The sequence below is a fragment of the Barbus barbus genome (genome assembly GCF_936440315.1).
Source record: "Barbus barbus genome assembly, chromosome: 27".
Taxonomy (NCBI): Eukaryota; Metazoa; Chordata; class Actinopteri; order Cypriniformes; family Cyprinidae; genus Barbus; species Barbus barbus.
In genome coordinates, this window is record NC_136755.1 from 27,226,407 (window position 1) to 27,252,482 (window position 26,076).

Genomic DNA, 26,076 nt, shown 5'->3' on the forward strand with positions numbered 1-26,076 from the left:
TCATTTGCACATTTCTATATGATTTTCAGTGGAATATTTATTGCATCTAGGCATATCACACACTGAAAAAAAAATTAAACTAAATATTTTTAAAGCAAGTGGCTGCAAACAATTTAATTTAGCTACATTTAAAAAAGTTTGTCAACTAAATTTGTTTATATAAATGTAGCTAAAATAATTTTTAAAAAGTAAATTCAATGAATATGTTTTTTCAGTGTAGTTCGTTAAAACCATAAAAATTGCTACTCGAAACAAAATATATTAAAAACTTATTTCAGCTAATTGCCAAATTTCTCATTTTCGTTTAGTTTAACTCGTACTAAATGCTTGGAATTACTAAAACTATATAGACATTAAACAACTAATAAAAATGGCTATAAGAGATAGATATAAACCATATTTTTATTCTGTTATTGTTTATAATATTAAAGAGAGTGTACGTAGATATATATTAAGATATACATTATAATTTATTAAAGTATTAAACATCTGTAAAAAAACATTTTTTAATTTGGTCATGAACTTTTTATTTTATTTTTTTAATGAACCTTCAAACCGTGTAAAAATGCATTGCACAGATCAGGATAATATGGTCAGATACATCAGAAGCTGGCAGTAGTCGTTTCTTAAATGAAGCCTGTTAGCATTCCCATTCATCTCTGGTAGTTGCTCATTTAGCAGAAGCCCATAGTGGTGTGTTGTGCTGAGATAAGTGTACGGTTATATTTGGGTAACATAAATGTTTGTATAAATGGGTTTGTGTTATTTGGGTCAGACTAGTTCCTTGGGCTGCCAAACTGAGCTAATAATTATTCTGTAATTTAGTTAATTCACTCTTAATGCTCCTTAATTTTTATTTTAATTATAATTACATTTTCAGATCAACTGAAATGTGTTTTAGTAAAGACAAAAACTTGTTGAAAGAGTGTTTTACAGGCATTTTGCTTTTTGTTCCTGTCTCATGCGTGACTGATACTAAATCATGAGGAAGTATCCAAAAGCAGTGAAGCATATATGCTTTCATTATTCAGACTGATTTTCAAACACTCTCCTCAAATAGCACTTGAAGAACAACACAGAGATGAGGACCCTCGGACTTGGACTTGTCCTGGTGGGCTTTGCTTTTTGTTGTGTTTCGTCTAAAGGTGAGTTTAGTTCCTTGAAATTATATGAAGACAGGACTGACCTGTAGAGCCAGTCTGGCCATTTTATGGTGACTAACCATATGATCAAATAAATTTTTAGCTTCTTCCAGTGGTGAACGAAGTACGCAATCAAGTACTTGAGTAAAAGTACAGATACGTATTATAAAATATTACTCCAGTAAAAGTACTGCTTTTGTAATTTTACTCGAGTGAAAGTACAAAAGTACTTGCTTTTTTGTGTACTTAAGTAAAAAAATTACTGATAGATTTATTTAGCAATTTTATATAGACTACTTAATTTAATTTTATATTAGCACATATTTTTATAATCCTACTGTTCAAAATACCTGGGATTAGGAAAATATAATTATATTTTTTTTCTTCACAAACCTTGTCTGTGGTGTTAAAACACCCCTGGCCAAATGTCCCCAGAGGGCATCACTTCCCACTTTGATAATTACTGTAGTTACCATGTTCTGAACATCACATCCTTTCTTTTTCCCTCAGATGTAATCTACCTAGGTGGTTGAATAAAAATATTTGGACTTTATATCTAAAAATGTCCTCAACTTACAGTATCTCACAAAAGTGAGTACACACCCCTCACATTTCAGCAACCATTTCGTATCTTCTCAAGGGACAATACTATAGAAATTAAACTTGGATATCTTTTAGAGTTGTCAATGTGCAGCTTGTATAGCAGTACAAATTTATTGTCCTCTAAAACTAACTCAACATATAACCATTATTGTCTAAATAACTGGCAACAAAAATGAGTACACCCTAAGTGAACATGTCAAAACTGTGTCCAAAGTGTCAATATTTTGGAGGGGCACCATTGCTATCTAGCATGCTGGCATCCTCTTCCACTCCTCCATACTGGCATCACAGAGCTGCTGGATGTTAGACACATGGTGCTTCTCCACCTTCCGCTTGTGCTCAATACGGTTCAGGTCTGGAGACATACTTGGCCAATCCATCACCTTCAGCAGCAAGGCAGTTGTTGTCTTGGCAGTGTGTTTGGGGTCGTTATTATGTTGAAAAACTGCCGTTCGGCCCAGTTTCTGAAGGGAGGGCATCATGTTCTGCTTCAGTATGTCACAGTACATGTTGGAATCCATGTTTCCCTCAATGAAGCACAGCTCCCTAGTACCAGCAGAACTCATGCAGCCCCAGACCATGATGCTACCACCACCATGCTTAACTGTAGGCAAGACACAGTTTTCTTGCTACTCCTCACCAGGGCGTCGCCACACATGCTGGACACCATCTGAGCCAAAAAAGTTTACCTTAGACTCATCAGACCACAGGACATGGTTCCAGTAATTCATGCTCTTGGCCAGGTTGTCTTCGGCAAACTGTTTGCGGGCTTTCTTGTGAGCCAGCTTCAGAAGAGGCTTCCTTTTGGGACCGTGGCCCTGCAAACCGACTTGTTGCAGTGTGCAGCGTATGGCCTGAGCCCTGACAAGCTGACCTTCTGCTTCTGCAACCTCTAAAGCAATGCTGGCAGCACTCATGTGTCTGTTTTTGAAGCTACCTTCTGCACCTGACGCACAGCATGAGGACTCAACTTCTTTGATCGACCCTTGCGAGGCCTGTTCCGAGTGAAACCCGTCTTGGAAAACCTCTGTATGACCCTGGCCACTGTACTGTAACTCAGTTCCAGGCTTATAGCCTAGGCCATCTTTGTGGAGAGCAACAATTCTAATTCTCAAATCCTCAGAGGGTTCTCATGTTGAACATCCAGTGGTCAGTATGAGAGAATTGTACACAAAGCACCAAATTTTAACTGCTCTAGTACAAGATACACAAATTTGTATGGTCCTGTCAAGCAGAAAAAAACATGAACATGATGAATAGGACATGTGGCTTTGCATGGTTAAAAGACGTATAGCTGTTATCACTTAGGGTGTATTCACTTTTGTTGCCAGCTAATTTGACAATAATGGCTGTATGAGGACAGTAAATATTTATTGCTATACAAGCTGCACATTGAGTACTCTAAAATACATCCAAGTTTCATTTTTTTAGTATTGTCACTTGGGAAGATATATTAAAATGATTGCTAAAATGTGAGGGGTGTTCTCACTTTTGTGAGATACTGTAGCACCAGCAGCGGGGAATATGAACGTGCATGAGTTATTTGATTTAATCTGTGTTATTTTAATGTTTAGTTTTTTGACCTAAAACATAGAGACACTGACATTGATCTGTCTGCATTCAAGCATTTCAGTGAGCTTAAATAGATCACCCTTTACAGCAGATTTAGTTCACAAACAACTGACAGTTTTGACCTAAATATGATTTTCAGTTACAATAATTAATCCTAAAATTTGACATTAGTAATTTTATTTTTCACAGAGAGAAGTAAAAGTAAAAGTTACTCAAAATAAAACTACTCCAGTAAAGTACAGATACTTTAAAAATGTACTTAAGTACAGTAACGAAGTAAAGCTACTTTCTCATTAGTCTAAAAACAGCTTATATTGAAGCCAATCTGCTAAAACGACAGGTGGTAGAATGTGGCACTTTATAATAGCGTGGATAAGCACTGCCTCCACAGAAGAAGATCAACACCTGCTTCTACATCACTGCCTGTTTAGCCCCGCCCACCGATTCACACACATAGTGTAAATAACGAGAGAGGCAAACGCAGGTCTACTCTACGCGGAAACCAAACGGTTTTTGACGTGGGATTTTCAATTTTCAAAAAAGATTGAAACTAAAAGACGATGATATTATGTCGTGTGAGTAACTGTTTTCATTATGTGCTCACTGTTCTCACAGATTGTTTGATATGTACTGAGTATTTATGCTTGTTTGACCTAAATCACAGCAGTGTCCATCTGTGAAGGATGCAGGCTGATATACAAACACAACTATTAGCCAATCATAGCAGGGGGTGTTTACTTCCGAGTCTACAATCTGCCTATTCACCCAGAGCATTCTGATGAGGGGGGGGGGGGGGGGGGGGGGGGGGGGTTAAAAACAGGACAGAAAATAGCCTATTACTTCTAATTTATGATGTTTTTTTTATGATAACATTATAAGTGGACCTCAGAGAACAGCACAAACTAAAAAGCAGAGGCAGTTAAAGATTCGACAGTGGAAAAAGGTTCTTAAGATTAAATTATTAAAATGTTCTTTCACAAAGAAAAAGTGTTTAAGAACTGTTTACTGAAAGGTTCTTTGGGGAACCAGAAATTGTTCTTCTAAGGCATATTGAACCCTCATCTTAACTGGCATATACTGACATTTATTTGATTAACTGTCTGTTCCCTTCAGATGTTTATGTGTTCCAGGACATCGATGAATGTGAGTTTAGCAAAGAGGATTTGTCTGACATGGTCTACACAATCAAGCTGGTCTTCAACCAAAAGCTTCTGTGCAGTTATGACTCGAGGCTGGAGAAGTATGTTGGTTACGATGAGCTCGGGATCAGAAGTGCTGAGCATTTCAACAATCAGAGCTGGAAGATGAAACAGCGGAAGGAGGAGGTGGAAACAATATGCAAAGCTAATGCCAGACTTTATATCAAAAGTGAAATGAGAAAGGGTAAGCAACCTCAATTTATTAAGCCAGAGTATAAAACTGGAAATGAAAGCAGAGAGTCTGAATTGATTGCATCAGTTAAATTTGCTGGATTTCTCTCTTTGTTATTGCTCTTGTTGTCTTCTCAACAGTGCCGCCCGTTGTTGTGGTACACTCCAATAGTAATGCTCGTTACGGTCAGCTGACCACGCTGGAGTGCCATGCGTTTGATTTCTACCCCCAGGCCATCAATGTCACCTGGCTGCTTGATGGATCAGAGGTCACCGGAGACGTGGTCTCTACTGAATTCATGGATAACGGCGACTGGAGCTACCAGATGCACTCATACCTGGAGCTGGTGCTTCACAGAGGAGTCACGGTGAGCTGCCGAGTGGAGCACAGTGGTCTGGAGGAGCCTCTCCTCGTTCTGTGGGGTGAGACACGCTCGTGATCTGTGCTGACTGTTCATTAGATAACTGCTGGAAATCACCAGTCGTAATTGGTAGAATGATTATGTGACTATCAGTGGACGTTACATCTAATTCTTGCAGAAGAACTGACCAAGGTTATTATTGTTAAATAAAAAGATTAATTACATTTTTACAAATTAACATTTTTTATTATTTAAATGAAGCTGAAATAAAATAAAATCTAAATAGTACATGAAAAACTTAAAACTAAGACTGAAATAAAAAAAAATTATATGGTAATATTTATAAAAACTAGTGCTGTCAAATGATTAATCGTGATTAATCGCATCCGAAATAAAAGATTTTGTTTACATAATATATGTGTGTGTACTTATTATGTATATATCAGTACACCCACATACATGTATATATTTAAGAAAAATATGTTAAATTTGATATAAATTATATGAATATAAATATATATATGTAAATATTTTCAAAATATATACTGTATGTGTGTGTATTTATATATGCATAATAAATATACACTATAAACATACATATATTATGTAAACAAAAACTTTTATTTTGGATGCGATTAATAGTTTGACAGCACTAATAAAAACTAATAAAAATGAGCCCAAAATCACTAAAAAATTTAAATAACTGAAAATAAAAGATTAAAAGCTAGTTATTGATTAAAACTGCATATAAATAATATTCAAATATATTTTAAATAATATTAATATAATTTTTTAATAATATATATTTTAAATAATAATTTAAAATATAATTTAAAATAATATTAAAATTAAAATTAAGTGAAGAGGCATTGTATCCATGACTCAACTGATGGTGCATAAAAGAATTACTAAAAATTAAGCTAAAATTAACTGAAAATAATAAATAAAAGCTAATTAAAATAATGCATAAAAATGATAATAATAGTAAATAAATAATATTAAAATAACAGGTATTTTGTAATAAAGTAATGTTGTCTGGTGCCAAACATTACTAAAAATGTAACTAAATTAAAATGGAAAGTACAAAAAAATTAAAACTAGCTATTAATTAATTCTTAATAATAATATTAAAAAGACATTATGAGCATATCACAGTATTTAAATAATATTAAAACACCATTGGAACTATCAAGGCAAAAACAAAAGGATTAAAAATATAACTAAAATTTAAATAAAATCTGAAATTATCTAAAAAAATAAAGTGTAATTTAACATAATGAATAATGATAAAAAAATATGATCCCCCCCCATAATACTATATGAATAATATTAAAATAACACTTGAACTGTGCAGGTATTTTACTTTTTACAGCTATTTAAAAATATTAATAAAAATAAAATAGTAAATAAATAATATCACTGGAAATGACAAGGTATTTTGTCCATTGCCCAACAAATGCGGTGTAGTCCAAAGTTTCCATCACTTCCTCGTTTCCCTCTGCAAATACAAAGCCACATCTTTCAAATGCTCCTGTATGTTTTTGTTCATTCTTCTAACATCATGCTGGAATTACTGTAGAAGTTTCCAGCTTGTAAAATCCACACACATGCATTTTGAGTCGCGATGTCCAGGTGTTTTTCTTGCATTGCTGGTTGCATGTACTGTTAAAGCAGGTTATGTCTGTCACTGGTTCATTGTCTTTCTCTCTCGTCTTTTCTCACGCTCAGACTCGACCTCTCTCGATACCAGAATCATAAAGTTAGCTGTGGGTTGCTCTTTTTTCCTTATCGGCCTTGTTGTGGCTCTTTCTGCTGCATACTGGCACTACAAGAAACAGCACAGAGGTAAACCTCTAACGCTATTGCTTCTAAAATAATAATAAACTCTGATAATGCATCCCTTTTCTTGTTCTTCCCTAGGTTTTACCTCTCTTGCCCTCCACTGAGAGCTGAAATGAATTTATGATGTTAAGTGTTGAACCATTGAACATCCACTCTGCTTTTGCATGTGTGTGTGTGTATGCAAATCTGTTATTTCCTCCTGTTGTTGTATTTTATTGCTCATTTTAATAAAGACTTAATGGCTTAATTTACCTATGCATGATTGCCTCTGGCTTATTTACATATCAGAACTACAGCTCTGAACTAACCATAGAGGCAGACAGAAAAAATATGCAAAATAAATGCCTCAGAATTGCTACAAAATATCAAAGATATTTATAAAAATGTGTCTGTGACAACATGCATGTCTATAGGGATTCACTGATGTTTTATTTTTAATCTGATGGTGTTGAATGATGTCAATTGAGATGGAAAAGCTGCAGAAAAATCATTAGTTAATTGTTCTGTTTATTTCCCCAGACGCTGGTTTGTGTTTCAGAGCACAGGTGCAGTGCAGAGCTCATTCACAGTCAGTGAGATCCACAGCATTATCAAGACTCCTGTAAGAATCTCATTACAGCTAAAAACTGCTTTTTAATTAACAACACACAAGTTTTGTTTTTCAGTAGTTTGAGATTCAAGAAAGCAAGCTAAATATGTAGAAAAGATGGCACAGGAATGATATAGAAAATAAATATTATTTATAGTTGTAATTTTTGTACATTGTAGTATAACTTAAATTATTACAAATGGAACTATTTTACTTTTTTTAACAAAAATTATTTTACATTTTATTTAAAAATAATTTAAATAAATGGATTGTTATAAAAATCTACATAAGACCATTTTAAAATATAACTATATAAATATAAGACATATTGAGGGTCCCATGGAAGTTTAAATTAAGTTATATTTAAATTTAAATATACTATATATATTTTTTAAATATACTATATTACGATATTTTTTTTACTTTTTTAAATTTCCTACCGTAAATATAGCAAAACTTATTTTTTGATAAGTAATATGCATTGCTAAGAACTTCATTTGGACAACTTTAAAGGTGATTTTCTCAATATTTCGATTTTTTTTTATTTTGCTTTCAGATGATGTATAAATCTCAATTTTAAAAAAATGACCCTTATGACAGGTTTTGTGGTCCAGGGTCACTTGTTTATGTTTTTTCAGTTGTACACTTCTTCCCTCTTGTGGTCAGTTACGGTATTGCTGAACATTTGTAAATGACTCCGGAGCTGATTTAGCTTCTCAGAGCGATGTAATAATATTTTCTCTCGTTTCTTAAATGTATATTTTTTATGTGAAAATAAAATATTTTTTTAAAGAGTTATCTTATCACCACTCTCTCCATACGACAGTGATTGCATGCTTTAATTTCACTGCATTAAATACTCTTAAATGGGTAAATTTAAAAGTTTTGCGAATATCACAAAAAAAAAAAAAAAAAACCTCTTGGCACCGTCGTGTAATATGTGCAAGACAGTTTATTTCCGTCTTGAATGAAGTTTCCTTAATTCCACGCATTTGATGCAGAAGACAGGATCCAGTAATCACAACAGTGAAAGTTCCCCTGAAGATACCCTCAATATTTTAATGACTTTTAATCCAGGTCATTTACACAGACGTGCATAATTCACCACAGAAGGTAATAAAGGTTTTGAGTGACATAAATCTGAGCACATTCATTTTATTTTCAAAGAGGACAGCAGCTGTGCGAAATGTGCTCGTGACCGTAAATATGAAAAAATATGAAGGCGTTTTGGCGGCCTCTAGCGGACATCAGGAGCTACTACAGCACTCTGTATACCAGCATGGCGGCGTCCTCTAGACTCATATCCAGGCTGACATTAGTGACAGGTGACATTTAAATACGTTTCATTTGTCTTAATGTACACCTGTATATTTTTACTGTCTTTAAAATCATAATAAAATGTTACAGTTGGACACTTTTGTCATGCAAATCATACAGCTACTGTGTTTCACTTTGTTTGTGTAGGTCATGCGAGCTGAAGGTTGACGGGAAAAACGAATGCAATATTAAAAGCTACAGCTACCATATTGCTTTCAGTATTTATATATCAAACACAATACATAAAGTGTTTAAGCTTTTTTAACCCTTAGGAATTAGACTAGATTTTGCAGTGTAACATCCTGCATATTTAGGGTATATAATGTGACCCTTCGTGTTTTGAAGAGAAAAATAAATAATCTTTCCATTGATGTATGGTTTGTTAGGATCGGACAATATTTGAAAATCTGGAATCTGAGGGTGCAAAAAAATCTAAATATTGAGAAAATCACCTTTAAAGTTGTTCAAATGAAGATCTTAGCAATGCATATTACTAATCAAAAAATAAGTTTTGCTATATTTACGGTAGGACATTTACTAAATATCTTCATGGAACACAATCTTTACTTAATATCCTAATGATTTTTGGCATAAAAGAAAAATTGATAATTTTGACCCATACAATGTATGGCTATTGCTACAAATATACCTGTGCTACTGTCACATAAGTCATTTTGTTTCTCCTAATATTTAAATCTGTTTTTGAAAGGTGTTGAAGTTTTTGTGTTTATCAGAGATGTGTTGTGTTTCAGGAGGTGGCAGTGGCATCGGCAGGGCTGTGTGTCAGAGGTTCGCCTCTGAAGGAGCTTCTGTAGTAGTGGCTGACCGCAATGAAGAATCAGCCAATCAGACACTGGAGCTGCTGTCACATGACCTCAAAGGTCAGGAGCACCTTGCCCTGGGAGTGGACGTGTCATCAAAGGACAGTGTGGAGAAACTAGTGACAAGTATACAGGTGTGACAGACGAGTTAATAGGCTCTTCTGGAGCTCTGTGGGGTCGAATAATTAACAGAAAGTTCATATGTTTATTCTTGTTTTCTTGCAGCGCCGCTATTTCCAGCCGCCGACTGTGTGTGTGAATGCAGCCGGGATCACGCAAGATGAATTCATTCTCAAGATGGACGAAGATGATTTTGACAAAGTAATCAAGATTAATCTCAAGGTACGGCAGTCCAGAGTCTAACTGTAGTGTTTAATTATGAACATGTCACTGTATGAGAAGCAACTAAGGATCTTTGATCAGTGTTTTACAGAGTGTCTGAGAGCAAAATGTGATGGGAGAAAAATATGTATACATTCTTTTTATAAATTAAATAAAATCTTACCTGTAAACTGAAGTCACATATTTTGTGAAAGAACAACCAAAAAACATTAAATGACTTATGTGTTTAAAAATCCAGTAATATTGTGAAATATTTTACAGTTTAAAATGCAAATTTTCTATGTGAATATCTGTTAAAATGTAATTTATTCCTTTGATTTAAAGCTACATTTTCAGCATTATTACTCCAGTTTTCAGTGTCACGTGATCCTGCAGAAATCACTGTAATATGCTGATTTGCTGCTCTGTTGAAAACATTTGCGCTGTTTAATATGTTTGTTGAAACTGAGATACATTTGTTCATGATTCATTAATGAATAGGACGTTCAAACCTTTTGTAACAAATGTCATTTTCAATCAATTTAATGCATCCTTGCTGAATAAAAATATGAATTTCTTTAAAGATTTAAATTTCAGCCCCAAGTTTTGAATGATAGTGTGTGTATATATAGTTTTCCCCATCAAGTCGTGCCCTTTTTCATAGTGTTTCTGAAAGTTTTGTAAGTAATCTTGAGGGTGCGCAGGTGTGTGTCTGATCTTCTGTATTGCTGATGTGTTTCAGGGCACGTTTCTCGTGACTCAGGCCGTCTCGAAGGCTTTAGTTTCTGCAGGCGCTGCGAAGGGCTCCATCATCACTGTGGGCAGCATAGTGGGCAAGGTCAAGCATTTAGAGCAATATCCGGTGTAACATGTATATACATGTAACATATTTACACCACAGACGGTTAATAAAGTCATTAACATTTTCAGACCAAATCATTTTTGAAGTGTCTGTTTCTTTGTAGGTTGGGAATATCGGGCAGGTGAACTACTCAGCTTCTAAAGCCGGAGTGGAGGGACTCACTCGAACCGCTGCCAAAGAGCTGAGCAAGTGTGTGAGCATTTCATTATAACGTCACACAGTAACTATAACATTTACACACCTGCACTGTATCCATTTTATGTTTTGCCTTAGGGTTTGTGGTCTGCCTATGTCTTAGTTATGGGCTGGTTGAGCTTTATGAAAAAAAAATATTTTGTTCCTTTTAGATTTGGCATTCGCTGCAACTGCGTCCTGCCAGGGTTCATCTCTACACCCATGACAGATAAAGTCCCTGAGAAAGTCATCGATAAAGTAAGCAAGAAAAGTTTCATAGATTTTATTGTAACTGAGCACAATTTTTTATTTATTTTTTTTGCAGCTCACTGCCATCATTCCAATGGGAAGGATGGGAGAGCCTGCTGGTAAATATCTTTTCATTACACAAAAAACATTTTCATCAGTAGAGTGTTTGGTTTTGATATTTAATTATATATAAATATCATTTCTCACTCTTGCTTGCGTGTGCAGAAGTAGCTGATGCATGTGCATTTCTGGCTTCTGATGACAGTCGATATATTACTGGAATCAGCATTGAAGTTGCTGGTAAGACACTTGATCTCTTGCTGAACAGCAAATTGTGCAATTTCCCTCTCAAGCGCGTTTTGAACTGACATGGAGTTTTCTCTTTAACACACAGGTGGACTCTTCATTGGCTGAAAACTGTTGAATGACACTAAACTCTGTGCCTTCATCTTCGTGAAATTGTCCGTGTATAAATGACATGTAATTGCTGTAAAATAGTGTATACAATGTAACAATGAAAATTCTATATTTATACAATTAAAGTGTACTGAACCCACAATAGAGTTGACACATGAGGAAATGTGTTGATGTGTGGTTTAATGGGAACGTTTGGTCCAAAACAACATCAAGTCAAAGAATTAAAACGGTTAACATTTCAAAACTCAGACTATAGAGTGAAACAAAATTCATCATTTAAAAGCTTTTTAGGAGTCGTTTGAAGGAAAGTAGCCGGATTACATATTGTTTTTTTTTCTGAGACAGATGAAATATGAGCAAAAGCACCATGACAACAGGAAACAAACGCGGAAAAGAACAACAAAGGAGTCCAACAGCTCTTTAAATAGATTATATATTACACAGATTCTGAAGTACTTACATAAAACACGTTTTAGCACCATATTTTATAAAGACCAATCCTGGCAGTGAGAAAACCACACAAACAACTTTTAATTCACAAATAATTTTTTATAGCTTTTCATTCCCCTCGCCATGTTTTAAAAAAGAAACAAAACATATACATAAAAAACAAACCACCATCAGTTTCCTTCCCTCTCCTTCCTCTTCCTGTCCCTTCTCCACTGCTGTCTGAAGCTCCAGACATTTCTCCACCTGCAGCAAACTCTCCTAAACCTCAAGCTGTGATGGAAGCGCATCCAAATAATGCAACATGATCTATCACCAAGTGTACATATGTATATATATATTATACAGAGAAGGCAGATTTGCTTTCTGGGGTTTAATTTACATATTTAATAGATGAAAAAATTACAGATGAATACCACATTATTTTGTACTGCAAGTGTTGGTCATTTTCTTGTGAGCACCTGTTTGTTTCGCAAAATAAATACAATAAAATATTTCTGTACAAATGGTTCTCATGCACGATTCCAGCCTGAACACTGTCCACACGAAAGGTCAAAGGTCACAAACCCACGGGCTTGCTGTGGGTCGAAAATTCTGTGTTTAATTTTTAAAGGCCTCTGTAATGAAACAATAACCAGCTTATATATGTTCACCAAAAAATACTGGACTGGTAAATTGACAGCATGTTCACAGCATGAACAAAAAAAAAAAAAAAATCAAAAATTCTTACAGATTTGATCAATCTATAATAAATGTACAACAGATTCAATACAATTTTACACTGAATGGCTTTTCATTGCGTTTGTTGATGACAGTTGCTGTGATTTGAAATCGTTCTAATGGAACTTTGACGCTCTGCTTCCGTTCCTCAGTTTAAATGTTGCACCTGCATCATTCTATTCGGAAGGAAGGGGCGGAGCTTCGCACAGGACTATTTGGGAGCGATCAGGCATGGAGGTAGGAAGAGTGGAGCGTCTCAGAAGAGGAACAGTGGGGAGGGGATCTGTGGGAGAGAGAGGGGGCCGAGACGGGAGGGTCTTCCGCTTTAGGCCAGCAGTATCTGCGCCATCGCAGAACATCTTCTCTCCTCTCCTGCGAGAATGGCTCTCTTCTCCTCCGTTGCTGGGAGTGTTTTTCCCTGGGCGTGTACTTTGTGTGCAACTTTGTTTCACAACGTGTGTGTGCATGTGTGTGTGTGAATCTATGTGTCCCACTTCTTACACGTGATTTCAAATGTCTTTATTAGTGTTGGCACATCTCTATGTGGTGATATTTATGTCTAGGTTTTAAGTGCATGATTAATGAGTGTGTGTGTGTTCTCGATTGTATCGGTGATTGTATTCCCCTTGCCCTCAGCATGTGTGTGTTTATCCCAGGAAACAGACAGGTCCCACTTCAAAACCAAATTTCTGATTGTCCTCCCCAAAGTCTGAGATCCTGATGTCCAGCAGAGGGAGCTGCTCCACCTGAGGTGTGTTCACCTCCAGCACGGTCCTGTCCAAGCCTTTACGATACTGCAGGGGGAAGAGGCGAAAACATATTTAGGGACAGAATGCCTTGAGCTAAAGAAAACAAATAGAGAGAAATATCTATAAAGTTTTTCATAATAACAAACTTAAAAAAAAAATTATATTGGATTTTGGTTTCTAAATACAAACATAAAATAAACGGTGTAATCAAGACATGAGGTGCGGTTTACATAAAAAAAAAAAAAAAAAAGTTTTAGCTGCAAATTATTTTTGCACTTGATTTGTTTTTAACATTTTTATTCTTATTTTTTTTTTTTAAACTAACTTTCTGAATAAATTTGATGCTTGCATAATTCTCCCAACACTAATAATAATATACACTCCTATTCCATGTTTGGAGTAAGATTTTTTTCAATGAAATTAATACTTTTATTTAGAAAGGATTCACTTAAACTTGATCAAAAAAGTGACAGTAAAGACTATAAATGTTACAAAAAATATATTTAAAATAAATACTGAAAATAATGTTTCACTGTTTCCACAAAAATGTGGAGCAGCACAACTGTTTTCAACACTGATAATAATCAGAAATATTTATTGAGCAGCAGATCATCATATTAGAATGATTTCTGAAGGATCATGTGACACTGAAGACTGGAGTAATGATGCTGAAAATTCAGCTTTGATCACAGAAATAAATTACATTTTACAATATATTAAAATAGAAAATCCAATATTTTAAATTGTAACAATATTTCACAATATTACTGTTTTTACTGTACTTTGTTATCAAATAACTGCAGCCTTGTTGAGCAGAAGAGACTTAAAAAAAACATTAATCTTACCGACCACAAATGTTAAAAAAGTTACATTAAATAATTGTAATTTAATGCACATTTAATATGAATCTAAAGAAAAAAAAGCATACTATTTTCATGATTTAAAATGCTTATTACACAGTGAAATTATGCTAGCTTATATTTAGCATACAAATATATTGCAATCTCTCGTCTGTTCGTTTTTAATCAGGATGAGGTAACTTACAGAGCAGCCGTCGATGAGGGCTTTGATGTAAGGACTTTCCTCGTAGCTGAGCTCTTCATCGTTGGCACCCTGGAAGTGTAGCGCCCTCTGGTAGCTGCTGTCGGTGGTGAGGTCCGTCCAGGCCACTGACCGCTGGCAGTGGTAGGTAAGGTTTTGACGAGCCTGAACGCTGAGCAACCGCAGGAATCCCAGCTGGACAATACCCACGGGCTCTCCACTCAGGTCAACATATGAAAACTACAGCAAAAACGACAACATTAAATCATGATTCACAATATAATGAATTTGACACTGTAATATTTGATCTAAATAACATTCACACTGAATTCATTAAAAATGAACGAGTTCTGGGTGCACTGTCACTGCAAATCACTCTCAATGTGAACGGGCTTTAAATGGATAGTTCACGCAAAAATTTAAATTCTGTTTAAATCAAGTCATTCCAAACCTGTTTGAGCTATGAGCTAAGATATTTTGAAGAATGTGGGTAATCAGACACTTGCTGGTCCCCATTGACTTCCATTGTATTTAAGTCAAGTCAATGGGGAGAAGAAACTGTTTGGTTACACACACTCCTCAAAATATCTTCTTTTGTGTAAATGATGACAGTATAATGGGTGAAGTATAAATTCAATAAAGAGCTTTTGGTTCATTTATGTACATTACTTGGCTAAAGTAAACATATGGATTGAAGAGATGAGTTTTGAGGCGATAACCTCACCTTGCTGCCCTTTGCAAACTGACTAAACCAGGACCCAGGCTTCTCCTTCGGCCAAGTGTTCATCTTCACCTATGGCAGAATTTGGGGCTCGTAAATTCAGACCAATCCAGATTTCAGAAGTCTAAGGATGTTGCAGTAAAATATATACAAATAAAAGTGAATGACAGCAAGTTCTTACATTTTCCACAGCTTTGCTGGGATACAAGCACGTCTCTCCACCAGCAGTGAAGTTACAGTAAACCTTGAAAGAGTCGCGAGCGCAGCCCTGATTTGGATCAATCCAGTACTCTCCTGAATAAAAGAATAAGAATGTTTCAAATGCAAAATGGCTCACCGTTGGTTACGGAATGTGTCAATCACCTAGTAACCATGACGATCGTACCGTCTTTCAGATCTGGTTGGCTGAGGTGGAGGTCCTGGCAGGTGCGGGCTGGGCTTTCCTGTGTTCCCAGCGGGAAGCGCATGCTCTCGATCTCCTGGCGCAGGGAATTGAGCGAGCCGAAGATCTCCTCCATGCCCTCATTACCGGTCAGGAACGCTGTGCCCGTGGCGTCGGCAGCCTCAGTGTCAGAGAGCATCTTACTGCCGTCGATGGAGCGCTTGGACTTCTTAGGGAACTGAATGGGCAGCGGCTGGATGACATCGCCAGGGGGTCCCTAAAGCAAAAGGAGAAGTTAGCTGCATTCCATGCATACAGGGTCTCTGGGATATGCTGATCTCCTTTTATTTTTGTCTTAAATTATTGTGTTTTCAACAGAAGATATTTCACTGCCAAATGATGGTTGTGCAACATTTGTACTGTAGATAACAGATACAACTCACAGGAGGTCCTGGTGGTCCTTGTACACCCTTTTCTCCTTTAGGACCAGCTCCACCCTGTACCACAGAGAGAAGACATACAATATTAGTGTCATTTAACAGTAAATCTGACCTATGTATAGGTCGTACATTTCCTTTCCATGGCTCGTGAGATGCTTTTCACACTCATAACACATTTTATGTAAAGTACAAATATTTAAGGAAGGACATCGCAAGGATTACTCACGCTGGCACCTTTAGCTCCTTTGATACCCCTCGGACCCTGTGAGAAACATCACATCCATTCAGTTTTAATCCAAGAGAACAGTGTTTGGAGATGATTGATATTTTGGTGCTTCAGAGCTCAAGTTAGGTACTCATAGTTTCAAGATTTCATAAACGTTTAACAACGAATTAACCGTGAAGAATACGTGCCATTGAAGTACCTAAGACATGTTTCTCCACAAGAATTTAGTATGATAAACAGCTTGATAAAATTGAGAAATGGCATTGAACGTTTACTCACAGGCATACCAGCAGGACCTGCAGGACCAAGAGGACCAGTTCCTCCAGGCATACCCTAAAATAAAACACATCAAGAAATGGAAAAAAGCATTATTTTTGATGATATGAAACAGGATATAAACTGGGAAAGTTTTGCTTGTATACGATTGTTCAGAAGTTTGGTGTAGGACAGATTTTTAAATGTTTTTGAAAGAAGTCTCTTCTGCTCACCTGGCCTGAATTTATTTGTTAAAAAATACAGTAAAAACAGTAATATTGTGGAAATAGTCTATGATTTAATATAACAGTTTTACATGTTATAATATTTGAAAAAAAGTATTTTATTTCTGTGGTGACAAAGCTGTATTTTCAGCATCATTACTCCAGTCTTCAGTGTCACATGATTCTTCAGAAATCATTATAATATTCTGATTTGCTGCTCAAGAAACATGTCTGATTATTATCAATGTTGAAAATAGTTGTGCTGCTTTAGATTTTTGTGGAAACTAGGATACATTTTTATTTCTCAGGATTATTTGATGGACATAAAGTTCATCATTAATTTGAAATGTAATCTTTTGCAACATTATTAATGTCTTTATGGTCACCTCTGATCAATTTAATGCATCCTTAATGAATAAAAGAATTGATTTGACCCCAAACTTTTGAATGGTAATGCATATTTGCCAGTGGTCTGATTTTGATGTGCATAGGACGTGACCAGACTTCACATACCGTTTCTCCCTTGGGTCCTGAAGATCCCTGGGGTCCCTGCATGCCTCTGTCTCCCTTCTCTCCTTGTTCTCCTAGAGGCCCAATCAGACCAAGCATACCTGGATGTCCCTTCTCACCCTTAGCACCGGGGTCACCACGAAGACCTAGCAAACCTGGAGGACCCTGTGAGAGGAGGGGGGAAAATAATTTGTCATTCAACACATATCTCATGAAACTGTAATAATAGTTCACTTCTTAGAGTAAGTGTTTCAGGTATTAATACTTGTAAATTGAATACTCAATCCATTACTGTTTATTTGATAATACAGCAGGTCTTTTAGTAAAGAAGAATATAACCGCACATGCACTCACAATTATTACCAAAAACGTCTCAAAAGACCAACACAACATATCCAGAGATCTGTATTTTGAGAATTTTTTTGCTTGTCTAGGAGATGTAATGTCATATATGGATCAGTCTGTTATTTTAATTGATCAAGACTGTTAACTAATTATCGAATACTGATTGTGATGTAACTATGTTTCACCTGTGAGCTATTGTTGACTCGATTTATGATGCTCTCCATTTTGAGGAAATTGTAACTTGACAATGGTTTGTTGCAGAGATATTGGTTATAATGAAATTGTTAAGGAGTGTGCAGATATACTCTTCTTTACAAAGTATTTTTCTCTAACTTGCACCTCCATAAGGTGTGAGTTTGCTGGAATGCTCTAATACAGAGCCTCTTACCATTGGTCCAGGTGGTCCCTTCTGGCCTGCAGCACCTGGAGCACCTTGCTCACCCTAAATGAAGTTATCAGTTATCAGAAGATAATTTTGATAAATAAATGTTTAAATAAACAGACAAAAAACACAATTCCAATATCATACCACTGTTCCAGGCAACCCTCTTAGACCCTCAGTTCCTGGTTTTCCTGGTTGACCCTGTGGCCCCACGGGGCCGGTCTTTCCTGGAGGGCCAAGGGCACCTGAATCCCCCTAAAAAAACATATTACATGAGGACAAACACCTACAGAAAGCCTGCTTATTTGTTGCAGCTGTACTTCCTTTAATTTGCATAGTCTTACCTTGCTTCCTTTCTCTCCCTGACGACCCTCCGGTCCCCTTGTGCCTGGAGGACCCTGAAATATGAACATTAAATATGTCCAGAAATATGCATTTTTCTATTCGATCCTGTATTTTTATTTTTTTTTTGTAAACCAAACATGTAAATACAACTTACTCTCTGTTACAGTGAAATACACCATCAATGATGGTTATACAACAATACAGAGTTCACAAATTAACATATGATGGTGGTAATGTTGGTCTGTTGTAAAATAAGTTGATCTTACTCTCTTTCCTGGAGGTCCAGGTGGTCCGTTCTCACCAGTTGGTCCAGGTGAACCCTAAAGCCATGCAAAAATAGAGCTCAGTATATCTTGAAAAATACCTTATAAGTATGCATAAGGAAGATGTGCACTATATAAATAGGAGGATGATCACTCACAGCTTCTCCTTGTTCTCCATCCTCTCCTCTTTCACCCTTTGCACCATCTTGGCCCTGTAAAGAAGATCAGAAAGTAAGTCAAACATTTTTCTTGCACTGATTAATCATATACAATAAGACTAGGAACAGGTATGAAGAATGGCTCAAATTCAATTTCATGTTGACTTTAAGCATCATGTTTAACTATATAAATGAAAGCTCTACTCACTCGTGGTCCAACTTCACCAGGGGGACCGGGATCACCAGGGAAACCAACAGGACCCTTGAAAACACAAAAATAGGCTGCTGAAGAGTCACACATAGACCTATTTCTAATTTCAAAGCTATGTCATGTTTAATACATACAGGGTTTCCTTTGGGTCCATCATCTCCATGAGGTCCTTTTCCACCAGGAGGACCAGAGGTGCCCGGGTGCCCAGCTTCTCCCTTCTCACCACGCTCTCCTCTCGGGCCCTGCCATCAGATAAGCAAACCAATAAGGTGTTAGCTATTTTACATCTATTAAATAAATAAATATAAGTGTGAGCATTTTGTACAGGTTCAGAGGACAATAAAAAAAGTTTTGACTAAAATTCTCACCATTTTTCCTGGCTCTCCACCAACACCAGGTGGTCCGGATTCACCAGGCTCACCCTGTCGATACAAATAAAAAGACGTCAGGTGCCATCAATCAGATTTGCTGATCTTGTCAATAAAAGTCATCCTCCATGTGGAAAGTTGAACTCTTTTATATTTGCCTTCTCTCCTATGGGACCTGGATTACCCAAACCTCCTGGAGGACCTTGAGAACCCTGAAAAATTAAGGACAAAGAATGCCTAATTTACTGACCACAGAATGCCACGATCTGAATAAAGTATTCCAGAGAGTCATTGCTTAGTGATCATAAAACATAATAATAACTGTCATCATAGTGCAAATGAAGGTACTTACATCAGCACCATTAGGACCAGCTGGACCACGTGGACCCGGGGGACCAGGAGGACCCTATATAAATACATAACCAGAAAACTTTAGGATATACAGCCATCATATATTCAAAATGCTAAAACATCATATGTTGCATCATACACATCAATTGCACCTTTAAATCAAAATATTCAGACTCACCATTGGACCACCATCTCCCGTCTCTCCTTTTTCTCCAGCTGGGCCTGGCAAACCCTAAAGATGTGAATGAAGTACAAATAGCTAAGACATCCAGTATGTAGATTTTAAAGGGTATGAGCGAATAAAATACAATTTGAATTCAGTACCTGCAGTCCGATGGGGCCTGGAGGACCTGGGAACCCTCTTGTCCCTTCATCTCCCTTAGCACCAAACGGCCCCTGTTGACCCCTTGCACCTGTCTCACCATCTGCACCCTGAGAAGATATTTGAAATGGGGTCGATCACAAGCCAATATAACCTTTTAACTAATTGTGAATAGTAGCATGAATTTGTGATCCAGTTTGTTTGCATTAAACCACACTTACAGCTGCACCGGGCTGTCCAACAGGACCCATTGGCCCAAGTGGACCAGGAGGACCCTGTAAATATATAAATAATTGATTATAGATTGATATTATGTCCACCAAAATAAGTAAAACAAAATCTAATAATGCAAGAATTTCAAATTTTAAGACCAACTGAAATGGCTTAATACACTTGTATTAGTTGAAGCATTCTGTTGAAACAGGAAGTTCACATTTGTTTCTTGAACATTATGATTTTACAGGCTGAAAGCTCATTTACTCACATGTTCTCCCTTGGATCCTTTAGCTCCCTTTTGTCCTGGCTCTCCAACCTCACCCTATACAAAAAACAATTCAAATTTACATTTGTCAAGAACATCCACATAACTGTGATGATTTGAGTTTGAGATATGAAGAGGTCGCTGACCTTGTCTCCGTCCTCTCCAGCGGTACCTGGAGGTCCAGCAGGGCCTGGGAGACCAACTGGGCCTTGGATGCCATCGCGACCAGCTGGACCAATTGGACCTTTCTCTCCCTGTAAAACAGGATTATCTTATTTGATAGGCCTATATATAAATCCATATTAGAGATAAGGTGCAAACCTAGAGTGGACACTTACTGGCACTCCTTTTTCTCCCGCAGCTCCAGGTGGCCCCTGAGGTCCAGGTCGTCCAGGTGGGCCGACAGGACCTGCAGTGCCAGCTGCTCCTCTCTCCCCAGGTGATCCCTGCATAGAAATACAGTTAGGGTAACATTCTGAAAGACCATCATTTAATTTCTTAATTCTTCAAGAATAAGATCATAATCCTCTGGGAATTATTATTTATCATTATTATTTCATCCTAAAATTAAAAAAATCATTTTCATAACAATTAAGCACATAATTTATTCTCTCTAACCCACTGTAATGTGAAAACAGAGTTCTCATTATGAAAAACATATTTTGTAAAAAAACAAAAAAAACTGAAATTGTAAATATTATTTAAATAGTATACAAATTGCAATTGCAAACAAGTACAATTGTAAGTACAGTATACATTACAGTATTGTATTTATTATGCTACCTTTAATTTATGCTAATTTAAAATAAATCAATTAAATTATTAAATATAGAAATAAAGATTTGATATGCTTGATTGGCATTAAAAAGACAAATTATTATTTTATGCAGAATATAATTTCTTATATTTCCTCTTTATTTTGGTGTGAAATATGAGCGATATCAATATGAATTCATAAGTTAGTGGGGCACTAATCACTAATTAATATCTCTATACTCTTAAAAATAAAAGATGTTTTTGCAGTGATGCCATAGAAGAACCATTCTGAGTTACCCCAAGAACGTTTCAGCTCTTAAGAGAGACATTTTTATAATCTAGAGAACCTTTTTGCAGTATAAAAAACCTTTTGTGCAATAAAAATGTTTTATGAATGTTAAAGGTTCTGGATGGAACCATAAATAACAATAAAGAACCTTTATTTTTAAGAGTGTATCTACTTGAGCAACATACAGCAGATCCGGGTGGTCCAGCAGGGCCTTCATTTCCTTTCAGTCCTCCAGTGCCCTATGAAAACACAAAGGTACAGCTCAGTAAGGTACAAAAACATTTATGTGCAGTTTTAAAGTTGGTTGACAAAATATAATTAGAAAAGGTTTTATAATATAAAATTCACTAGAATGGGTGAGACTTATTACTGGAGTTCCTGGCAGTCCTCTCTCTCCTGGGAATCCTCTCAGTCCAGGGGGTCCGTCTTTACCAGGGCCGCCGGAGGGACCGGGATCTCCCTTGGTTCCCTCTTTACCAGAAGGCCCAGAAAGACCTTGCTCACCGGGTGGTCCTGGGGGTCCTGGGTGACCACGCTCACCCATCGGACCAGTCTCACCAGAGGGACCCTAAACAAGAACTAGACTTGAGTAAAGCTTGTACAGTTCCATACATTTTTAAATAGATTTTAAAGATTTATTGATTTTTGAGGAATTTTATGAACAATTTCTGGAGAAAGAAACTAATTTTGCTTGATAAAAGCACAAAACTCACCTGTGGTCCAACAACACCTGGTGGCCCAGGTGGTCCAGTTTTGCCTTGGAAACCCTAAGATTGCAATGTGAAAAATATATGTTGCTGTTTAACTTTGATCAGAGTGAATTTTGTACTTTAGATGATAAAAATGAAAGATACATACAACTTCGCCTCTTTGTCCAGGGTGTCCAGGCATTCCATCTTTCCCTGGAGGTCCCTTCAAAAATCAATTGACATATCAATAAGCAATGGAGAAAAATGAAAGTTTTTAAGCATCAGATCAAACTAATAAACTGTTGCTTACAGGAGGTCCCTTCGGCCCAGGGAATCCATTTGGACCTTGAGGTCCAGTTAGTCCCTGAAAATATACAGAAACATTATAAATAAATTAAATCTGAAGCAAAAATCTAGACTGAAATATTTTAAATAAATAAAATAAAGTTCTGAAATAAACATACTCTCTCCCCAGGTGGTCCAGAAGGCCCGTCACTGCCGGATCCGCCCTAAAACATCAGAAGGTAGAAATTGATTGATCTTTATTGTCATTGTTGAAAAACTAAAAAAATTATTTGAGCAGGTCCTCAAAAAATGTCCACTAAATTGACAACAATTGACAAAATAAATCTAAAAATAGCAATAAAACCAAAAATAAATTGAAATGAATCTCATACCTTAGCACCTGCTTTTCCTGTTGCCCCACGGGGTCCTCTCTGCCCTCTGGGACCCTAAAAAGATTTTATTTTTTTGTCTTAGAAAATAATTGCGCATTGCTTTACAAGTCAACTGATTTGAAATCTGTCCTCTGCTTGAATCAAAACTCGCAATTTTAATCTACAAAACAAATCAGACCATTTCAAATCAAATGAAAGCAAAAAGTGTTTGTTTAAAAAAGTGGAAGAGAATAAGATGAGAGATGAGATGATGAATTAAAACAGGCCCTTACTGTCGGCCCTCTCTGTCCTCTTGGTCCAGGTTTTCCAATCAAACCCTGGAAAGAGAAAAATCAGTTCAGAATATTTCAGATTTTCAAAATAAAGGAACTTAGTCTATGTGGGGCTATTTCAATTTTTAATGTGAATGAAGGACTTTACTCAACTTTGACCTTTGATGAAGACCTTGCATTGACATCCCTGTGACCTATAAATGCTTCTACTGTAATTGTTGAATTTTAGTCTAATTTAGTCTGAAAATTCTTACCCTTCCGCCTTTCTCGCCATTTGAACCAGGGAATCCAGGGAAACCCAGGGAGCCCTAAAAATTCAAGCATTACATTGATTTAAAAATGCATTAAATTTGATTAAACACTTGGCTTTGTATCTTATGATGCATCATAAACTATATTATTTCTGGTTTACCTTAATTCCTTGCCTTCCGGGATATCCAGGAAGTCCAGGCACACCAAGTTTACCCTGGATTGGCATAATTTTGTAAGATTTAATACATCTTTAGACCAGCAACTAAAATATATTAATTAGTTTTATATTCAGAAATATAAATTTAATATAACAAACACAACATTTTATTCATTACAGCTTACTGTCAATATTAATGGCAATGCAAAATGTAGCTTATATATATAATGGAACAAATTAGAAATCATGACTCATTTTGCATAATCGAACTAACCTTCTCTCCCACCAGGCCAATAGGACCGATTTCACCAGGGGGACCGAAGCGACCCTTCGGCCCCTCAGGACCGTCCTCTCCTCTTGGGCCAGGCACTCCCACCTCTCCCTGATGGTGCACAACAAACTCAATGGGCAGTTGAAATGGGTCAATAACGTCAAGTGCTTTAGTACCATTTACTATCGTTTTACATTTGTGCTAAATCACATTAATGGATGAGCTTCTATCCACCGATGATTTGAAATATGAGACATACCCTCTCTCCCTTCAAACCAAAGTCTCCTTTGATTCCAGGAAATCCGTCCTCTCCCTGAAAGTAAAGTAAAAAAAATAAAATATTATTTAGCACTGATTGCTACATATAAAACTGTAGCACAAAATGGTTTGGGTTTATGTTTAAACTTGATGCTTTGAAGCAAAAACACTCACCTTCTCTCCCTTATGGCCCTTCAGTCCCCGGATACCTTGAGCTCCCTGTCATAAAACATTTAGTCTGTTATCTTAATCTTAAAGCAGATATTAACTATCAGCAGCCATTACCAATATATAAAAATCTCCATAGACAGAACTGCATATGAAAATGACACAGACAGGGCCTTATGGTACCCTTGTGACTTTTCCTGGCTGAAGGACTTAATGTCCTTTCTACACCTAGAAAAAATTAAACACACCATTAGAGACTCTGTTAACTCATTTTACAAAGTGTGGATAGGTTAAGAGTGTTGTCCTGGTTTCTTGTATAATTTTATTCATTTTTCACTATACCTGTTAAAAAAGAAAATTACAGGTTGTGTTGTTTATATTGTATGGCATGCACATATTGTCATTTTACAGTCTGTTTAATAAAAATATTGCAAAAAAAATAAATATTTGACAGGGTGATAAAAGGGTTTTTAAAGATTGACCTCCATAATACTTGCACAGATTTAATGTCCATTTGCAAAATGATCAAAACAAAAGCTATCTGCATACAAACTAATTAAAGAAGATATATATTTTACCTTAATTCCTCGAGGGCCAGGATAGCCAATAGACCCCTGAGGACCATTAGGACCCTAAATATGAACAAGAAAAATAAATGAACTTATGAACATGTCTGCCCTGAAAATGTCTGTCTATATATCTAACCAAGATATGCATACACATATATTTGTTCTGTAGACAAATGTCATTGCTGATTACAAAAGTGCACAAATGCAGAAGCATACAAATAGTTTTGACACAAATGATATTTAATTTATGAAGTTATATAGAGAATTCTACTTAGCATTCTCATATGGCCTCACCTGATTTCCTTTGGTTCCACCAGGGCCTTCCTTTCCAGGATGACCCTGTTTAAACACAAACAGCATATTCTTTATTCTTTACCACAGGTACATAACCACAAACAGTCTTCTGTAACCCTTTTGTTTTGCCTTATTAAATAAACTGACAATTGGTCTAAAATGATTCATTCACATAAACTAAAAGACGTTAAAACACCAAACCAACAGGCTTATTTTGAATGTGAGAAAACCACATCTAGCACTCACCGGAGGACCGTCAGCTCCGGGCATTCCTGGTAGACCAGGCTTTCCTGTGGGACCCTTTAAGAAGAAAATGTCATTACAAATGCATACTTCAATACTTGATCTCAGAATAAGACTGGACATGCAAGTGTGTCATTTTTCTTTCCAAATGCAGACTTCAGAGTAGTAGTTCTGTAAAGCACTTCATTGATTATTGATAATTATAGCTTTGTGTTCCACAATTATAAAAACACTCACTTTGTCTCCTGGTGGTCCAATAGCACCCTGTGGACCTGACATTCCCTATGACACAGAAAAACAATAATATTTAATATACTTCACTATGATTTTGTACATTTGACATTCATTTGTAATAGACTCATTGTTCACCTGTGTTCCTGGAGCCCCCTGCTGTCCTGGAGGACCAGGCTCTCCTTGAGGCCCCTTAAAAAAGACAAAGAGAATGAGGACATATACTGTTTATTTTTTTCTGTTACGTTTTCTGATTGCTGTTATTATGAATATTTAACCTATTGCACACATGTGCCAATTTTTGCATATTTTTACACTGTTCAAGAGCGTGCACAGAGTAGTCAGAGTGCATTAGGGTAATGTTAAAG

General features: G+C 36.4%; 3 protein-coding genes across 5 annotated transcripts in view; 2 read left to right on the forward strand and 1 right to left on the reverse strand.

Moving 5' to 3' along the window:
• Window positions 1-977: 977 nt before the first annotated feature.
• On the forward strand, window positions 978-7,145 carry LOC306846997 (SLA class II histocompatibility antigen, DQ haplotype D beta chain-like). The gene is made up of 5 exons (XM_079380730.1): window positions 978-1,145; window positions 4,431-4,700; window positions 4,829-5,110; window positions 6,778-6,894; window positions 6,970-7,145. Exons 1-5 carry the CDS (start codon window positions 1,082-1,084, stop codon window positions 6,993-6,995), a joined length of 759 nt encoding a protein of 252 aa, XP_079236856.1. The 5' UTR covers window positions 978-1,081; the 3' UTR covers window positions 6,996-7,145.
• Window positions 7,146-8,626: 1,481 nt separating this feature from the next.
• hsd17b8 (hydroxysteroid (17-beta) dehydrogenase 8) lies at window positions 8,627-12,220 on the forward strand. 2 transcript variants are annotated; one of them, XM_079381128.1, is made up of 9 exons: window positions 8,627-8,805; window positions 9,550-9,752; window positions 9,844-9,960; window positions 10,682-10,777; window positions 10,905-10,990; window positions 11,149-11,233; window positions 11,301-11,343; window positions 11,450-11,524; window positions 11,619-12,220. In XM_079381128.1, exons 1-9 carry the CDS (start codon window positions 8,697-8,699, stop codon window positions 11,636-11,638), a joined length of 834 nt encoding a protein of 277 aa, XP_079237254.1. In that variant the 5' UTR covers window positions 8,627-8,696; the 3' UTR covers window positions 11,639-12,220. The 2 variants fall into 2 exon arrangements, with proteins under 2 accessions (XP_079237254.1, XP_079237255.1); XM_079381129.1 differs by having other exon boundaries at window positions 8,737-8,805; window positions 8,945-9,752; window positions 11,619-11,797.
• col11a2 (collagen, type XI, alpha 2) overlaps window positions 11,806-26,076 on the reverse strand; it is a 40,099-nt gene continuing 25,828 nt past the window's right edge. For both annotated transcript variants that reach the window (XM_079381126.1, XM_079381127.1), the window contains exons 23-65: window positions 25,847-25,900; window positions 25,715-25,759; window positions 25,481-25,534; window positions 25,235-25,279; window positions 24,950-25,003; window positions 24,378-24,422; window positions 24,205-24,258; window positions 23,949-24,056; window positions 23,678-23,731; window positions 23,520-23,573; window positions 23,266-23,310; window positions 22,994-23,047; window positions 22,781-22,825; window positions 22,627-22,680; window positions 22,486-22,539; window positions 22,341-22,394; window positions 21,998-22,195; window positions 21,813-21,866; window positions 20,921-21,028; window positions 20,729-20,836; window positions 20,586-20,639; window positions 20,323-20,376; window positions 20,104-20,211; window positions 19,958-20,011; window positions 19,781-19,834; window positions 19,587-19,640; window positions 19,429-19,482; window positions 19,195-19,302; window positions 19,058-19,111; window positions 18,850-18,903; window positions 18,695-18,748; window positions 18,428-18,481; window positions 18,231-18,338; window positions 18,090-18,143; window positions 17,360-17,521; window positions 16,647-16,700; window positions 16,368-16,403; window positions 16,145-16,198; window positions 15,705-15,978; window positions 15,501-15,613; window positions 15,323-15,391; window positions 14,602-14,838; window positions 11,806-13,602 (exon numbers count right to left, since the gene is read on the reverse strand). In XM_079381126.1, coding sequence (XP_079237252.1) covers window positions 13,456-13,602; window positions 14,602-14,838; window positions 15,323-15,391; window positions 15,501-15,613; window positions 15,705-15,978; window positions 16,145-16,198; window positions 16,368-16,403; window positions 16,647-16,700; window positions 17,360-17,521; window positions 18,090-18,143; window positions 18,231-18,338; window positions 18,428-18,481; window positions 18,695-18,748; window positions 18,850-18,903; window positions 19,058-19,111; window positions 19,195-19,302; window positions 19,429-19,482; window positions 19,587-19,640; window positions 19,781-19,834; window positions 19,958-20,011; window positions 20,104-20,211; window positions 20,323-20,376; window positions 20,586-20,639; window positions 20,729-20,836; window positions 20,921-21,028; window positions 21,813-21,866; window positions 21,998-22,195; window positions 22,341-22,394; window positions 22,486-22,539; window positions 22,627-22,680; window positions 22,781-22,825; window positions 22,994-23,047; window positions 23,266-23,310; window positions 23,520-23,573; window positions 23,678-23,731; window positions 23,949-24,056; window positions 24,205-24,258; window positions 24,378-24,422; window positions 24,950-25,003; window positions 25,235-25,279; window positions 25,481-25,534; window positions 25,715-25,759; window positions 25,847-25,900 — 3,405 coding nt within the window. In that variant the 3' untranslated portion in view covers window positions 11,806-13,455. The remainder of the gene's footprint in view (window positions 13,603-14,601; window positions 14,839-15,322; window positions 15,392-15,500; window positions 15,614-15,704; window positions 15,979-16,144; window positions 16,199-16,367; window positions 16,404-16,646; window positions 16,701-17,359; window positions 17,522-18,089; window positions 18,144-18,230; window positions 18,339-18,427; window positions 18,482-18,694; window positions 18,749-18,849; window positions 18,904-19,057; window positions 19,112-19,194; window positions 19,303-19,428; window positions 19,483-19,586; window positions 19,641-19,780; window positions 19,835-19,957; window positions 20,012-20,103; window positions 20,212-20,322; window positions 20,377-20,585; window positions 20,640-20,728; window positions 20,837-20,920; window positions 21,029-21,812; window positions 21,867-21,997; window positions 22,196-22,340; window positions 22,395-22,485; window positions 22,540-22,626; window positions 22,681-22,780; window positions 22,826-22,993; window positions 23,048-23,265; window positions 23,311-23,519; window positions 23,574-23,677; window positions 23,732-23,948; window positions 24,057-24,204; window positions 24,259-24,377; window positions 24,423-24,949; window positions 25,004-25,234; window positions 25,280-25,480; window positions 25,535-25,714; window positions 25,760-25,846; window positions 25,901-26,076) is intronic.